The sequence below is a fragment of the Rhea pennata genome, chromosome 1, assembly GCF_028389875.1.
Source record: "Rhea pennata isolate bPtePen1 chromosome 1, bPtePen1.pri, whole genome shotgun sequence".
NCBI classification, from domain to species: Eukaryota; Metazoa; Chordata; class Aves; order Rheiformes; family Rheidae; genus Rhea; species Rhea pennata.
In genome coordinates, this window is record NC_084663.1 from 79,051,306 (window position 1) to 79,069,171 (window position 17,866).

The 17,866-nt window shown below is 38.5% G+C and overlaps 1 protein-coding gene across 4 annotated transcripts in view; it reads right to left on the reverse strand.

Annotated features, from left to right (window-relative positions):
* Positions 1-3,300: 3,300 nt before the first annotated feature.
* The window catches only part of LRP6 (LDL receptor related protein 6), a 122,855-nt gene continuing 108,289 nt past the window's right edge, over positions 3,301-17,866 (reverse strand). For 3 of the 4 annotated variants that reach the window (XM_062592805.1, XM_062592779.1, XM_062592797.1), the window contains 8 exons: positions 15,904-16,113; positions 14,332-14,457; positions 12,690-12,926; positions 10,914-11,024; positions 8,849-9,079; positions 7,483-7,619; positions 6,205-6,302; positions 3,301-4,387 (listed from right to left, as the gene is read on the reverse strand). In XM_062592805.1, the coding sequence (XP_062448789.1) occupies positions 4,096-4,387; positions 6,205-6,302; positions 7,483-7,619; positions 8,849-9,079; positions 10,914-11,024; positions 12,690-12,926; positions 14,332-14,457; positions 15,904-16,113 (1,442 nt within the window). In that variant the 3' untranslated portion in view covers positions 3,301-4,095. The remainder of the gene's footprint in view (positions 4,388-6,204; positions 6,303-7,482; positions 7,620-8,848; positions 9,080-10,913; positions 11,025-12,689; positions 12,927-14,331; positions 14,458-15,903; positions 16,114-17,866) is intronic. The other variant, XM_062592789.1, reaches the window with a different exon arrangement.

Genomic DNA, 17,866 nt, shown 5'->3' on the forward strand with positions numbered 1-17,866 from the left:
GCACAACAGTATCCCAAATTAGCACTTTGAAAGACAGTAAGACTGAATCTGCCAGTGCTGGGATGTGAATGTGAATGGATAAGAGAAAATTATTAGTGTTAGTTAAATTCACATTACCAAAGGCATGTATACATATATCTGTACAAGGATAAATGAGAGAATGTTATAGCAGTAATTTGGAACTTAAAATACAAAGTTACAGCTCCTCAAAGCAAAACAAATCCTTTTATATCAACTGGTTCTTTTGCACATATTGCATTACTGTAAATAATATTTCATTTAACATATATACACAGGTTGTATGAATTTGTATTCATAGAAACCATTACTTCAAATGCAAATATTAGGTGAATATTCCATTTACCTCATCTAAGTTCTTTTTAAATAAATATCTTGGTAACCAAAAGTAGTGCAAAATGAAAAGTGATCTTGAGGAGGGTATGAAATGTGCGCAGCATGACATAGCAGGTATAATTTAAAAAGGCAAGAATAGGTCTTATTAATTCTGCCATTTGAGCATGCAAAGCTCCCATTGAACATGCAATGGCTAGCACTCAAATTTTGTGCTGTAATGTCCATCACATCTTTTTAAACTACAATGAACTGTTTCTTCCCTAATTCAATGCGCCAGCTATTTACCATGCCCGAACTCTAGGCTATGAACACTTTCAGGTATTTACACAGAGAAAAACTGCACAATGAATACTTATGTTAAATGCTCTACTGTATATGTATCTGATGCTGCAAGATAAGGACATTTGTGCTTACTTTAAAGATTATGAGCAGTTTCATTGACATCAGTGAGACTACTTACATGCTAATGTTTTGCACTCACTCAAGTATCTCCTGAATTGACATTTGTGTGTTATCTACAGTCCTAACATCTCAGTCAATTTGAGAAGCAGCAGAGACCACCCCTCATGGGGGGAAGGACAGAATACAAATCATGACTGCCTCAGTGCCACAGAGGATCTGAGATAAATTGTCTAGTCTCAGTTTTCAATCAGTCTATGGCTATTCACTGGGAATATGTCAGGTGCACTGACAACTTGCAGCACTGCTTTTGTAATTTAGATATGTGCCTATCAGGAACTTCACAGAATTTTACTCTAGAATCACTGGGAATATATTTGTACTTGCAAAGGTAGATCTCTGCTTTCCACTAAATAAATTCACTGGTTAATACAGACAAGAAACTGCTCTCTACACTGGTCATCTTCAGTGGAAAAACATAGCTTGTCCAATTTCTCCTCTTCACATGAGCTCCCACTGGCAGATCACTCAAAGTACTTGATGCCCAAAGTGAAATATATGCATCAGAGAGACTTGATCAAATTCTATGCTGAATTATATGTCCACTCCATTGGCTTCAACTGAGTTACATGTGGACATAAACTAGCACAGAACTTGGATAGCATAATCCATTTGCAGACACACTTGTGATTTACCTCTAGCAAGTCTGTTCCAAGAGAAATTCCCAGTGAAGCAGTCCAGCTCCACTGGAAAGAGGATACCACTCCTTAAGTTGAACCACCTTAGAGTTTTTCAAATAGAAATTGGCACATTGAAAAAGTATTTTGCAAGAAGAGACCATTGCCATCGCAGTACAAGCACTTGGACTGAGAAACAATAATACAATATTCTTCTGAGTTCATTAGTGCACGTTTCCACATGTGAACCCCACACGGAATGCTGCACATTAAAAAAAATGTAAACAATGTACAAGTTTCAATTTTCATCAGCATGCCAGCCTCAATGCCCCCTGCCCCATCACACCTGCCTTCCCTCCCTTCATATAAACAAATTTGAGTTCCCTTTAGTTCACAATATCCTCTATGTTCATCCTGCTGGAGAACACAAACTTCTTCACCAGCAAGGAAGAGCCAGAAGAACAGCTACCAGAAACCCTAGATACATAGAATGAAGCTGGACAAAAAAACTTAGCGCAGCAGATCTAAAGATCAACTGTAATAGCCTTGGGTATCTTTGACCATTAGCAAGACCCGTTATCATAGTTGGAATTCCAAACATGATTGTTTTTCTTGGAGCTGCAATCAGAGGAGGCTCCAGCACTCCAGATGAGCAGCAGCACTAGCAAGAATCATTTGTTACCAATTCTGTCAATAGTTCGAATTAAAGCCCACGCCATATTTTTAGCCGGTTTCTCTTTTGGTTGAAACTGTCTGGAAAATAAGCAATAGAGAACAATAAAACCTGAATGACACTTATGAAGAATATTTTAGCCATTTTGTGCCCAGAGACTACAAGGCAGAAGCTTCTTGTACCTTTGTTTTGAGAAGGAAGTTTCAGAGAGCGGATCTTTGAAGGCATGGAGCACCTTCAACATGGATTTAAAGTCAACAGAAATTGTAAATGCATAGTGCCATCCAAAATCAGATATATTGTGAACTCCACTACAGTTAAAGCAAATTCAAACACTGCACTGGAGTCGAAGAGAGGTTAATGATATCCTAAGTTGCCCCTCAACCTACAGAGATAGTGTTTTAACTTGATTATATACTCTTCCTTTCAAAATCACTATGGTGAGGTTGAAAGGAGAAAGGGCTAAACAAGAAAATATACAAAAATAGAGAATGCAAATATAAAATGGTTCAGTTAAAAATATCTTCAAATTTGACATTCACAGCAGTCAATTCTAAGGTATTAAATTCACACCATGCAAAAGAGAAGGTATGTTGAAATCATACTGAGAAAACTGGCTTTGCCTAACAAAAACCACGAGCAGTTAATACAACAAAGGAAACCCTTCCAAGGAAAATGACTTATACTTCTTATGAACAATTGCTTCACTGCAAGTTAAATGCTTCCTTACTAGGAAAATATATATATATATATATTTTAAACATATATATATGTTTTATATATATATGATTTGTATACTGTGACATCAATATACACTGAAAGTACTGCAAGGATATATTATTCATTTACAGTAAAACTAACAATTCATGGTTAAATTTATAGTTTATAAATATGCTGTCTATAATATATGTGGTATAAAAATATTTGACATTTATGGGCACTAGGTCAAAATATTTTTTTTAAGGGACTATAAATCACTCAGGTATATGCATATTACCCTTGTCAATCACGTGAAAATCACACTGACCTGGTACAATACAGAATTCTGCTGTGCTGGCAAAACAATGAAAGTGAAGTATAGCATGACACTCACTCTATGATAAGGCTAATTAGGGACAAAAAAAAAAAAAAAAAAGAATTTAGAGCAGCCCAGTTCTAGCAGTAATTTAAATAAGAATATTATGATTTAAAGTGACACACAGAAAGAAGAAAGGATGTAGAAAGGATAGTAAAATCTACACAACAAAAAAAGTAAATTTTAAAATATACCCTATGAAATCATTGAAATCCCAGAAGCAAGAAGAGCTCTGAATGGTGCAGCTTTGTAAATGCATTAAGAAGAAATAGAGGTTTATTAATTTTAAAAAGCGTGCGACTATTTTTCTGGATTCACTGCTATGATTGCAGGATTCCAGCAGAAAACAAAGCCCTTTGTGTAAGGTTAATATCTGTCCTGATTGCATTTTTTTCAAGTTTAACTTTAGTTGCTGGCCCCCTGTAGTTACTATAGAGGTTATTTGGCTACTTCCAAGTATCTATGGTATGCTGCTCTGAGACGGACTTCTTTATTATTAATTACTTTAAACATTTTTGGTATTGATAAACCCTACCTCTCACCTCGCTGGACAAGCAACACCTCCTAGTCCTTCCATTTCCTTATGTGCTCAGTCACCTCACTGGATTAAGGCATGTTTTTGTGTTCCATTTGCAAAAATAAAAACTTTTTGTACAAATGTCTGGGTCTTTTTTTCTTTTTTTTATACAAAAATTTCTCTTTTTATGGCACAAGCAGCAGCTGCTATTTAAGAAAATATATAAATATCCTTTTTTCTCTCTTCTGTACAAATATCTCCAGTATTCCTCCACCCCATTTAATAACATTTATCTGTACACTGTCCTACCTCACCAAGGGCTCCCACCCCTCCCTCCCCAGTAGGACATTTTATATTTACACTTTGGTGGTAGAGGCAGGTAATGGAGGGAGGGGACTCCTCATGAGGAGTCAGTGCAGGGGGATGGTGGTGGCGGGTAGAGGTGGTGAGAGTAGCTCCGCTCCGTGTATGGTGAGGGTGGGCAGCTTTCATAGTTCTCCTCTGCTGACAGATACTGGCTGCGTGGTGTTGGCGGCGGGGGGACTGGCTCCGAGTCGTAGTTCAGGTCACTGGTGTAGCCCTTGGCCGTGGTGGTGGCTGTTCGCCGGCTAGGTGCGTAGTCACTGTCACAGACATCTGTGCTGCAGGGAGTTGTGGGAGGTGCAAAATGCCGGTAGCTGTAAGGTCTGTAGCTGTGGCAGGAACATTCAGGGGAGAAGCATTAGCATAGGAAAAGATTATGCCGTTTTGGCGGTGTGCCCGTGAAGAAGCCAAGCTGTAGATAAGTGAAGGCAGAAACATGCAGCAGGTCAACCCCACTGTAGCAGCTGCACAGCATCCCATTCCTCTTTCTTGGACAAAGAGCAAACTTGAAGCCCTCTGCAGATGATCCACCTTTGCACAAGAGCCCCCGTCAAATTACAGTAACCAAGGCATGCTCATACTCATTATCGACAGAAAACAGAGCCATTAATTCTCCAGCCAAGGAGGAAAATGTGCCTCCAAGAGAGTGGTGCAGGCAGGGCATGGTAGAAAAACCCAGCTGTGCTGCAATTACATGGAGTAGATGCTCTGTTTCCATTACTCAGTTTATGGATACTAACTTTCAGGGAAAGAGAAATATCCAGAAACAACAAGAAGGAGAGGGAGAAAAATCACTTGTCATGTTCGTAGCAGGCAGGAAAAGCACCTACCAGAACACAACTGGGATAGGATTCACAGTGGCTGCTACCAGAAAACATTTTTAAAGTGAGCCCGGGATAATGTAAAGAAAAAAGGTAGAAAGGAAGGTGGTTGGCAGCTGCAGTTGCCAGTTCCCGAAATCAACAGCTGGGGGCTGGTGGGATGCAGCTCTGCAACATGCAAGTCAGAATGTTACAAAAGACTGGAGACTGGGAGCAGCAAAAACAAGGTTTATTTTTGGGTGGGGGAGCAGTCTGAAACTATTCATTCCCACACTACAGCCTTAATACCATTAATACTATTCAAAATCACACAGCTAACCAGTGATCAGCACGATACATGCTGATGCCAAGATCTAGGTTTATTTCATTACAACGTTACTAGCCATTTTTGAGGTTTTTTCTTATGGCTGGAACGGACCATTATAAAAGTCTAGTCTGACCTTGTGCACAACAGAGACCATATTTTCTGTTAATGGAGAATAGATGTCTTTTCAGCCCCAGAGACCTCATTATTGAAAAACCCCAAAGGCCCTGTGTTAGGGAGGCATTTCTTTCAACAGACAAATGCAGCTACCTCTTTGCATTGACCAGATCTACTAGCAATATGGGAGGGGACCTTTACACCCCTGGGTAGTAGGTCTTTTTTCCTTTATTTTTTTGATAAACAGTTAAATTAATAATAAAATGGTAACAAACTCTAAATCTTAGAGGAAAGATGAAAAAGATGCATTCAGATATATAGGGATAAAGCCTACATGTCCATAAATATTTGCCAAAGGGAAAATAAGCAGAAGTTAACAACCTGTTTTAGAGATTAACACTAAATATGTCAAATCAGAATTTCTGTACTTCATCTGGGCCATAATATTAATGTTACTTCTGAAATACTAGCCTTTATATTCCCAACTTTCCTCTTCTTGCTGTATGCATATCATTCCTAATAACTATGTAACAAATTGTTTATCTCAGAGAATTTAAAAAAAATGCAAGGCTCATTCCAGGCTAAATAATTTTGTCTCACAGAATTATCATTATAACAATTCTTTTAGGCATTTAGATAACTTTGTGACAAAAGTGAGTGCTCTTATTCCCCCAATGCAATATGCTCGAGAGGTCTACCATTAACCCACTTTCCATGATTTGCCTCAACAGTGCTGCACTCCCACACATGCTTCAGTGACATGATACAAGTGATCCAATTTAACCACTTAAGTACTTGCAGAATTAGAGCCTTTGATTGTAATTCTTATGAAGCAGAGACTGTCTTTATTCTGCATTTCTACAGTAACTGCTTTCGTCCTAATAGAAGCTATTGTAGCAATTACCTGTAGGATCTATGAGTGGACGGGCTGTTTGAAGAATAACCAAATTCCATAGTATAATGTGAACGTTCAGTAGCTGGTGATGGTGGTGGGTTCAAAATCTAAGGAAAAAAAGAGCCCCAGTCAAAAAAAAAAAAAAAAAAAAAAAAAAAAAAAAAAAGTAAGGAGAATTGAAAAAAACATCAGTTTTATAGACTTTATTTTTAGTCCTGATGAATAGGAACCTTAAATTCAGAACTGCATGCTTGGCCCCTCTCAAACAAACAGGATTTTTCTGCTGTTTATTCCCCATTTCTTTAACAGACACCTTCCTGAAAACTCCTATTGCTCCCATTCCCATTGAAGCTATTACTAACCTCTTCTCAAAATTGCTGACTGCTGTTGATATTTTGACATATCCAGTGCTGAAAAGTAAAGCTGAAGCTGGCTTTTCCATAATAGATTGTCCCTAGGCATACTACTGCCCTAGGTGAACTGGCAGATGTTTGCCTCTACTAGCTTGTAGTCCCTAAGTATTATCCTGTTTATAGTGTCTGTAGTTTGCTGTTCAGTGCAAGCATTTGTTCCCTATGCAGTCGTACTCTTACTGTACAAACAGTTATTTTGATTAATGATTTAAAAACATAAATGATGGGTTGACTCTAAGAACTGAAAATAGTTTTAAGAGTTCAGCCTGCTCTGACTAACCATGTAATTCATTAATTTATTGATAGTGGCTTGGTATATTTCATATAAAATATCTAAAATAACAACAACCAATGCCAAAATTAAAGAGATGGGGCGCCCTTTAGGACTGGTACCAACTTGATATAGCATCTAGCTCAGCATGCTCATGGTCTGTGACTAGGGGCATGCTATGGAGTTACAAGACAATTATTTACTTTATAACTTGACAAAAATATTAAAATTAATTCTTTCCAATGGTTTATACAGAATGAACCATATACCTCCAGAGGCACATGGTAGAATATGATGAAAGTTCCAGTGTATGTGTTGCTCAGCATTTATAGGACATTTTCTTCTCCCCAGACATTCAATCTAATATCTTTCTCTGGCACTGAGCTGTCTAAAACTTAAAAATTAGTAGAAAATTCCTCTGCTGTTTTGGAAAAATACAATACCCTCTCCTTTCCCCTTTAAAGTAATTTACTCCATATTAAGATAGACTTATTAGGTTAGAAATCTGAAACAAAACATTCATCTGTCAATTAATTATCCCTAGTAAGTCACTGGCACTTCACTGAAAGCTATTCAAGGTCTACAAGAAACAGTGTGACTTACTGGAGGAAAGTAAGTGCCTTTGGTGCTTGAAGAACTACTGGAAGAGGCTCCAGTGACATGGGCCCTGTCATAGGGTGGCCCACTGCTCCCCCCCATAATGCTGAGGGAACTGATCACAGATTTACCTCGAGACATCCCTAAAAGAAGAATAAAGATTTATGTATGTCAATATTCAAATCTTAGAAGCAAACACAGAGAAAAGAAAGTTTTTCAAGAAGTCTAGAGTATAACAGCAGTATAAACACGTAACTCCTGGATCTAATCCTTTCAGTACTAAGAGCAAATTCAGCACTCCTTGATGGAGAACTGGAATGAAGATGATCAGTGGATAAGCTTGTTTGTTTTGTGTATCAGCTACTGAGCCACAGACTTGGCACTGGGCTATACTAATGCTATGTGAAGACAAATCATTTCACTTGAAAAGCTGGAAAAGACTTGAGGGCAGAGGCACTTGGACACTATTTCCATGCCTCAGAATAAAACATGAAACTGCCTTTGTCCACCTCAACTAAGCAACTGAAACGTGTGCAAGAGAAGGACATGTTCGTTCTTTCATTTCCACCCTGTAAGTAAGCTTTTGTGACTGGACTGAAGCATGCTGGCAGACAGTCCAAGTGGAAACCAGAGAGGTATGCTCCAAATGCTCCGTGCTCCAAATAATGGCAAAAATTCTGCCCAAAGACCTTCTCATGAAAGCAGGTTATTACAGAAAGCCAAAAAATATGGTGCATTATTTTAACCCTACAATGGCCACACAGAATCTGTATGTTCTAACTGGGACCTGCTGGATCCAAAGCCACAGTGTAGAGTACATATTCAATCACTATATAGAGAAGCAATGTATATAAATTAAGTGCAATATTACACATTATCAAATGAAATAACCTGAGACCACAACTGTTGCTGATTATTACAGTCTTTAGAAGAAGTTCCACAAGCATACAAGTCCCAGCTACAAATCAGAGAAGAGTAATTACATTGTTTAAAATCCCATGAATATAAATCTTCTCTTTTTGTGTTACTTTACTTTGTGCTATCATGACACTTTGCTGTTGTTATTATAGACCAAAAAGAGGCTTCTTTAGTAAGAAAAGAAGAAAACTTATATAGTACATTTATCTACTTGAGCTTATGATTCAGCTAAGTATCTATGGGCTTGTAGATGGCATGGGTTACAAGTGAAATAGCAGTTGATGATTACAATGAAGGATGGCTACAAGCCTCCACATTCTAGTCTTTCAAAAACTTGATGTCAAGAATTATGCCTCTGAAACAGATATTTACTGTGTGTGCACACACAGAACACTGAGCTACAACTACTTTGTTCCAAAGGGAAGAATAAGGAACATGCATGCCATTTGCTTACCAGGAAGAGATCCTGACAAAGAGCTTGGGTGAGGCACATAACCAAGAGGCACAGAGGCTGGTCCGTGCACCACATAATCATTGGTCATGGTTTCTCCATCACCTTTCATGCGTGGGCACAGCACTCTCTGGCAGATGAAGTACATTGCTCCAACTACAAAAACAGTAAGAATCACACCAATGATGGAGCCTATCGTATTGTTGGGCTGTGGTGCAGGCTCCTCTGTCGTGTCTGAAAGGAAAAAGGAAAATCATATTGTAGAGATTATTCTAACAATTTCATGTACCAACATTAGTTTTTGTGACACCTTTCCATAGAGGAAAAACGAAAGTCTCCACTTCTGTAGGCAGCTTTCAAACTAATATGTGGCAGGAACAAATAGGCACAGGGACAGGTCTGTCTGAAGGTTCTGAAAGGCCATGAGCACCACTTGTGACATGAAGAGCTCCACAAATACACAGAGCATTTTAAATCACATATAACAGGCTACATGCTGCTGCAGGGAGTCTGATGAACCATGTCCTGAACTTGATGCATGCTGACTGGCAAGGCTAACCTTTGAACTGAATAAACAGGACCTTTGGCCATGACGGGATGGCACTGTGCTGGGGACTCTGATTATGCTCCTCCTTGTCATTAAAGAAAGCAACTATTCACATTTGACCTAAATCGCATAAGCGTCTAGGTAATCACTCTGTGTAACAGATCATCACTCCCTTTTCTCAACTATTTAGAGATTTATAACTCAGACTACAACATTCACTTATATTGAATAGTAGAGATGAAGCATCAGTGACCAATTTTGAGCCTTCTTGTATTTACAAAACTACCTAACCTGCTCTACCTCAGTCCCACACGGATGATTACAGATGTATTTGAGCATCAGTCTTGGAGGTGCTATCTGTATGAGGAACCTGTATGATTATTCACCAGTCAAAATGGGTGGCTTTCCCTACAATACCAATCTCAAGCAATGACATTTCTGGGAGTAGCTGACAACCCCCTGCCTGTGCCTCATGAATGTGACAAGAAAAGTAGGCTTTAAAATATTTTCCTGTTCTAGTTAGTGTTTTACATCTTACCCATTACTGAAAGTCTTTTACCCAACACATTTCCTTTTTCCTGAACACTAAATCCACACTTTAACCATCCTGTCACAGTCTACAGGGAGAAATAAACAGACTTCTGATCACAGTGGAAGAAAGACAGTGATAACTGAAGTCTTACTTCAGGTGGGCTAATTTTCCATCCTCTGTTACATAAACAAAAACCATGCAAGCTAAAACAAAGATATCTATAGAGGTCCATGATAATACCTCCTAACAACTTCATAGCATAAGAGAGCATCTCCCATTACTCCTTAAAATCAGGCATTCAGCTCCAGCTTTGCATATTTAAGTTGTGTTAGTTTAAGTGTATGTCATCTACGGTATGTGGATCTCTGACATTAGAAGAGATATCCCATTTACAATTTCTGTTGAAGTATGAACAGTGAAAATGAACTTTAAAGCTGGAATTTTAAAGGCATGGTTTCCTTGCAGAACCCTGGAGATTTCAATGTAGGAGATACCATATGTTACAAATCATAAATCAAACTCAAAATTACATCTTTTCAAGATGCAGGAATTTTTAGAAGGTTTATTCTGTAAACTGTGTGCTCCTCTGATTCTAAAAGCACCTGCTATTAATTCTCCGGGTGAGAAAATCATGAAGCAAAGCAGTTGTATGAAAGCCTCATGCTGCTAAAAAAATTCTTAACACTGTGCCATCTCAGCATACAAACAGATCATAGTAAAATAAACCTTTAAGTGTTTAAAAATGTAAGTGGAAAAATTAAAAGCATGCTCTGCTTCTGAGATGACTCATTAAGAGTACTAGATATTTTTCCTATTAACAGTCCACTGCATTGTATTTTAGATGCATGGTAGCAGGTAAGAACATGAACATCCATTTTGGGACCAAATAGTTTGGCCCAGTTGGTAGAGTAAAATCTAACTCACTGAGAAAGAAACAAACAAATTTGAAATACTGCAGTCAAGTCACTAGTCTCAGATTTCACACTTACAGCATCCTTGCTCATCTGAGCTGTCACTGCAGTCCAGGTTGTGATCACATTTCTTGCTTTTCCCAATGCACTGCCCACTGGCACAGCGGAACTGATCGGTTAAACAAAGCACTGGAGAGAGAAATACCCCCCACACCAAGACTCAGTATCAAAGATTTCTACTCTTTAAAATGATTAAGAAAACAAGTCACCAAGGCATATAAACAGGAATATCTTGGAGAGTTCAGTCTGCTGCTAGCTTCATTTCTTGAAGCAGGCAGTGGCACATAAGGGTCCTTCATGCCAAGCATGCAAAAATGTGATCCAAAGTTCTGGAGAAGATATTGTGCCTATCTACAATAAGGATATTACCAGATAAAGTTACCTTGGCTAGAATAAATCAGAAGCAGAAGGTCACTGAGATCACAGGCGCTTGTTCCAAAAATTTTTTAAATTGAATTATTATAAGAAACCCCAGCTCTAAACATTTATTGTAGTAAAAGAGAATAGTTATTAAAAATAAATCTGCCAAGTTATGAAGATAAAATTGTTTAAGAAAGATAAATGTGATTTCTCAATGCCCTTGTACAATTCCCTCGTATAAACCAGGAAACTCCTTGATCATGGAACAACATATTTCACTTGATATTAGGTTTTAAAATTGAAATGAAAGACAGAAGAGAAAACTGGAGCTTTGCCAATACAATCACTAAATAACTACTACTTTGAGAAAAAAGGTGCTGCAGGCAAGGTGCTGGCTGCTGCTGTCTACACATATTTTTGCCACTTGTTTCATGTAAATCCAGAAATTACTTCTGACTTCAGTTGAATTAAGAAGTTAAAATTAAAGGCTTTTGTGATCTGTAACCAACTTGAATGCTCTGAATAACAGGACCACTTTAAAGGTGATAAACAGCCACTGTTCTGGTATCTCTGGTCACTGGATGGCAACTGGGAATCTACCTTGCACAACATTTTCAGATGTCAGCATTCCATCTGGCTAATGATCCCTGTTTACCACAAAGGAATTTCTGCACCAGCTTGTATGTTTTTGTTTGAGCTGGAACACATCTTTTGGAAAGAAATTTGACCTCAATTTAGACCCTTAGACAGTCTCTTCAAAGAAAGAAAATGTACTGAAAGGATGAAGGAGAAGAGGGATCCCTACAGCTCCCCACTACTTGTGCAATAAGGAAAAGAAGGAATGTTGCTGATGTTTCACTTAATTTAGTGATGAGGTAGTTCAGGCTCTATCAGTATAGCCCGATCTTTCCAAAATTAAAGAATATAATTCTCAGTGTACTGGCAAGGGCACTTCTCTCCGTAACTATGGCTCGAACACTCTCTCTTGCTGAGATCTACAGAAGAAAGAGGTCTTCAATAATCTCATCTGTCTCTCACTTTCACATAACTTTATTTTATTCAGGTATGATAAAATAACCCCGGGACCTGCATTCAATATAAGATATTCAAACAACTATGACAAGGATTTGCTCTGCTTTGTAATTCACTCCAGAGTTGGCAGGTTTTTACAGTTTAAAAACTTAACAAAACTTATAATGCTACTTTTCACAAAATAGAACTTCAGCCACTGTACAGGAGTTCAGCATTATCTCAATTTTACAGGTGGAGAAATACCAGTATGGAACAGTGAAATTAATTCCCATTCAATGGACCAGTGACAAAACACTCAACCTCAAATCCTTCTGAATCCTACACTCAGCAATAACTTCAGTATCTACCATAATCTTCTCTGGCCAGCTCTACTCTCATCATACTTTGAAAGCTCCTCTGTACCTTCACAGTTCTTCTCATCTGAGTTGTCCTGGCAGTTTGCTTCTCCATTGCACCGGAGGGCACTATCAATGCACTGTCCGCTTTCACACTGGAACTGGGCTTCCGAGCACACAGGGCAGTTTTTCTCATCGCTGTGGTCTTCGCATTCAGTGAACCCATCACAGCGCCAGGCCACGGGGATGCAGTCAATCTCACCTGTGAAACAGGTGAACTGCTGAGGGGAGCATGTTGGTGGTTCTTTAAAAATCAAGCAGACAGACAGAAATAAAAAAATCAAGGTGAACAATAGATCATGACAGGTAAGGACAAGAAGAGCTCGGCTGCCTGACAGATGTGCCGTGTCACAAAGTAACTGCCACCCCCCATGCCCTCTGCCGTCATTGGAGCCATTCTTGAGCCTCATGTGACTGATGCAGGCTCATGGCAATGGGCTCTCAGTGAGTAAAGAATAATGGAACATAGAAATGTGTACACTCAAAGCACAACTCTTCTACTCCCTCTTCATTTCAGTCCTGAAACATCATTCTCTTAGGCTGCAATAGGTCTTTAGTGGCTGTCATTTAAAGTCAACATGCTTTTCTGCTGCTCCCCCTTTCCCACAGCATGACTGCATACACAACTAATGGCTCAATTTCTTTTTAATATTCAACAATAATCGTATAGAAAACATTAGAAGGATGTAATGCACTGCAGATGGATGTTCAGTGACTCAGTGTCTAGTTATGTGCCCTCAAAAACTCTGTTCAGTCAGAATTCTTTTAACATGACAAAAAACCTGCTCCATCTAGTCAAGTCCTACTATCTCAACACAGCTGTCAGCTGTTATTTAACATTTACTACAGTAACTGTTAATCTTGTGTAGTAAGCAAGTGTGGAATTCCCCCTCAGCTCCCTCCCCTTTTTGTTATTCTTATTTTTTAAACTCATATCCCCTATTCCTCGTCTCTCTTTTTGGCCTGGTATTAAACTTGCTCTGAGAAAATATCTGGATTATGTTAGCTCTTGTTCCACTTTGAGACCACCCATTGCCTTGATGGTAAGAAGATTGCATAATAAACCCATTTAGCCTGGTGGCGCAAAGACACCCAAGTGTCTCTCATCTCCTTCATTTCATCTCCACCCTCAGAACCATCAGGGCATAGGCCAGGGTGATCACACCACCATGGAGGAGGCAACTTACACTTCTCTAATTACTCCTTCTGGGATTGCAGTTCAGAAAGGAAACCCAGGGTGATTTTGAGGAGGAAAACAAAGAATAGGCAAATGGTAGAACATCCCCAAACACAAGAATTTACCTCTATTTGGCAAAGGAGAACATAAAGAGTAATACAAACAGCAATACAAATGTTACAATTAAAGAAAATCAAGCTGAAATAATTCAGTGCTCTTAAGTAGAAAGGGTGAATGGAATTCCTTATTTAAACTACTGAAATTTTCCTCATCTCTTATTCATTATCAGTACTTACAGACTTAGCTCGGCAGGAGTCAAACAGATAAACATGTAAAAGCATGTTACAACATCTGGTAAACTGTCACATGCTTTCTGCTTAGGAGCTGTCCCTAAAGATGGGAGCACATGGTTCACATGAAGACCTAATCAGAAGTGAAGAGCTCACTTAAGCAGAGACTGGGAAGAACTTACCTCCACAGGATAACTCATCCTGCAGCAGAACAAGGTGGACTGGGCATGAGCAGCGTGTGGTTCCGTCGCCTTTCACAATGCAAATGTGTGAGCAACCACCATTGTCTTGAGAACAAGGATGCTGCCCTGTGATTTTAAAAATAAGACAAATAGCACAACTGCAATCCCATGTGTCTGATGCTGGCAGTAAGGAAATAAGAATGTGGGGGGCTGCGTTTCCTCTTTTCTTTTTCAAAATGCATTCAGTAAACTTTGTAAGCTCACTGACAAGAAACCCTACATCTTTTCAGACCTTTCAGAGATTGCTTTGGGCTCATAGGACTCCCTTTCATGACTCCCTTCCCACTGGGGACAGTGATTGCTAGAAGCAGCTCTGAAAGAGAGCGTATTTTTTCCTTCACCCACATCAATAATTATCTGTGATCTGAAACAGAGATTTGTGCCATGTGGTCTTCTAAAACAGTAAACAAACTCAGTGTTAGCTTCTTAGGTGCAGTAGAATTGGTTCTACAGCAATAATAGCAGCAATAACAATCAAAAAGATGCCTCTGCTCCTATACTTCATTTTCACTATCAAAGATCATTAGAAAAAGTCAGCTTTTCTAATTTATAAATTCTGAAGCTTTCACATTGTCTCCAAAACCCAAATTAACATGCTCTAGATATATATGTCTCCTCATTTTAATGTTTAATAAGGACAACATACTACTTTTGGAACTCCTGACAGATTTACTGAGACTAATAGCAAACAAAACTAGCAGTAGTCTGCACTGATGCTTTAATTAAATATCCCCAGACATTTTTCTACATATTTCTCCAAGGCATGCACCACAGCCTGCTAACCAGGCGTATTTCTTCCAAGATGACTGAAGCTCTGCTATTTTAAATATCCAGCTCCCAATCATCTCAATGAACACACACACAATCACACACACACACACACAGAGAGAGAGAGAGAGAGAGAGAGAGAGAGAGAGAGAAGCTATACCTGGTGCAGAGAACACTTTTAAAAGTGTAGACTTGTTCAACCCAAATGGTTGTTTACCACTACCTTCATGCAGTGCAATGTGGCTCTTTTGCCATTTAATTTTAATACAACTTGCCAGTAACACTTTGCCTTCAAGGGTGTGCAGTCAGGGTGGCCTGTCTTTTGAAGCCTTTACCGCTAGTAAGAGGCCCTGAGCTGTGCTTTTCTAAGCAGAATAAACCTCTACTAGTGGCTGCTTTGCTACTTCACATCACTACAGTGCCACAGGCACAATCGAGAAAATGCTCTAGCAGGGACAAGTGGGCATTTCCACTGTGCCTATACACACTCAAATCCCAGGTGTCTCTATGGGGGCATGTGACGCTGAGTTTGTTATAACTTTCCTATCCATTGTCAACTGCATTGAGTAAACAAATTTAATTCTCCTCAGGCAACGCAACAGACACAAAATGATGCTAACTGCTGGCCCCTTGAACCTGTGCTGATGGCAATCAGTGGTGAAGAACAACAGTCTTCCTCTCTCTTTGGCTGCTCCCTGCCTCTAGCAGGCACTTCTCTCTCATGCAGATGGGTATTGTACTTACTGTATTCCTGAATGTTGAGCTCTTTAACAGCGTGAATGTCACTGAGTTGTGCAATACGAGCCTGGACCTTTGTACGTCCTTCACGACCAGTCATATCAATCTTTTCAATCATCTGCTGTTGCCTGTCAATCCAATACAGCCAGTTTTCAAATACAGTTAGTCCCACAGGCTGCAAGATATTAGAGTCTTCCAGAACAATTCGGTTAGCACCTGAGGAAGAAAAAGTTTTAACTCAGCTAGATACTAACACAAACGTTTTCTACACTACTTATACCACTACTTTCTACTATACTTTTTACTGCTTTTGTACTAGTAGCCTAGTGCAAAAGCAGAAGCAATCCCTGGGTCCTCTTATATAAGAATTAAAATTTCACAGCCAGGTGACCATTTTTTTTCCTACTTTAATCAAGAGAATGGTTTTTGTGCTCCAAATACATTTATTGTATTTTAGAAGCATCTGGACTGGAGGTATCAACTGTCATAAGACTATCAGGTCTTCTGTCAATATGATGGTAATCAGTATTTCTTTTCATTCTTCTGTCCTTTTTTGGAGACATCAATCACTTTGTCTTGGCATACAATGGGAAATAATAAGATGTATTATTAGTTTGAGTTAACCAATACAGGATAAAGTCCTAAAGGAGACAAAGAAGTGAGTACCCTTCACATGAGTAAAACTCAGACTAAGGTAAACACTTGACTTCCTGTATTCTTTTATTTCAACTGCATTCACTTCACTAGCTTTTCATGTTAAACTGGGAACACTCCTTTCTTCCTAATGAAGATTTATTTTCCTTAGTTCCTTTAGCAATCAAAAGTACCAGCAAAGAGAACTTACTCTTACATCTCTAAGAATACTTGCTGACTTTTATGATAGATTAACTATCATAAAATATAGTCAAAAACTATTGCCAGATTTCATAATTAACCTGCACATACACAAAAATGTTAGTCTATATACATTCTAGAGATATCACTATAGATTGTCCAAAGATAGTGAAGGGTTCATAATTCATATACAAAAATAAAACGTGATTCAAAACCTAAGACCACAAAAGTGGAGTTTTACCCATGTTTTATTTTACATAAAAAGGTCCTAATATAAAAAGGTCCTAACAGCCAAATATTCGATTAAGTTTGACTGATTTTATGTTCAGAATCTGTTACAAACATAAGGATTCTGCTCCAATTTTGAAATGCTGAAATGTCACAAAGTCTAAAATTAGGCCACAGCCTGAAAATTTACATACAAGTCCTGGTATTTCAGATATCTGGGATCCCTGCTTTGCTTATTTTTACTTTTACTATAGCAGCAACAGCTTTACATATGTTCATCCACAATAAAATCTCCAAGGAGTTGTTATATTTCGTCCAGTAAAAAGGTACTAGTACAACTGAACATCACAAAAATATTATACCATATCTCTACATACCCACACATGATACTGTTATGGGACAGAAAGATGCATCTATTTTATCATTTTACAATTTGAGCAGGTTCTATCTTCCATTTTGATTAAAAGCAAAATCAGTTTCTGGCTTGTTGAGAACTTTAATCAACAGTATGCCAGTGATTATGATTTATAAACAAATTCAGCTATGAAAAATTTATTTAGCTCCTGTACGTGAAATATATAAACAGCTCAGAACTGAAGTAACCTTCCCAACATTTAGCAAGGAAGGTTACTGCCACATTTAGTGGCATCTAAAGCAGAACATAAAAATTCAGACTTAAATTCTCAGCTAGACTGAGCTCCTACCCACTGATTTGGAACAACAACAACAATCAGATTCAGAGAAGATGTTGATGGATTCACAAAGAAGCTATACACAGAATGATGTAGAAATTAAGACTGAATGATGTAAGTCAAACTAAATGGCTGCAATGGTCTTTCAACTCCAGTGAACATGATTAACCTTACAGAGAAAATGAAAGAAACAGCTACCTGCATTTTGAGAAGAA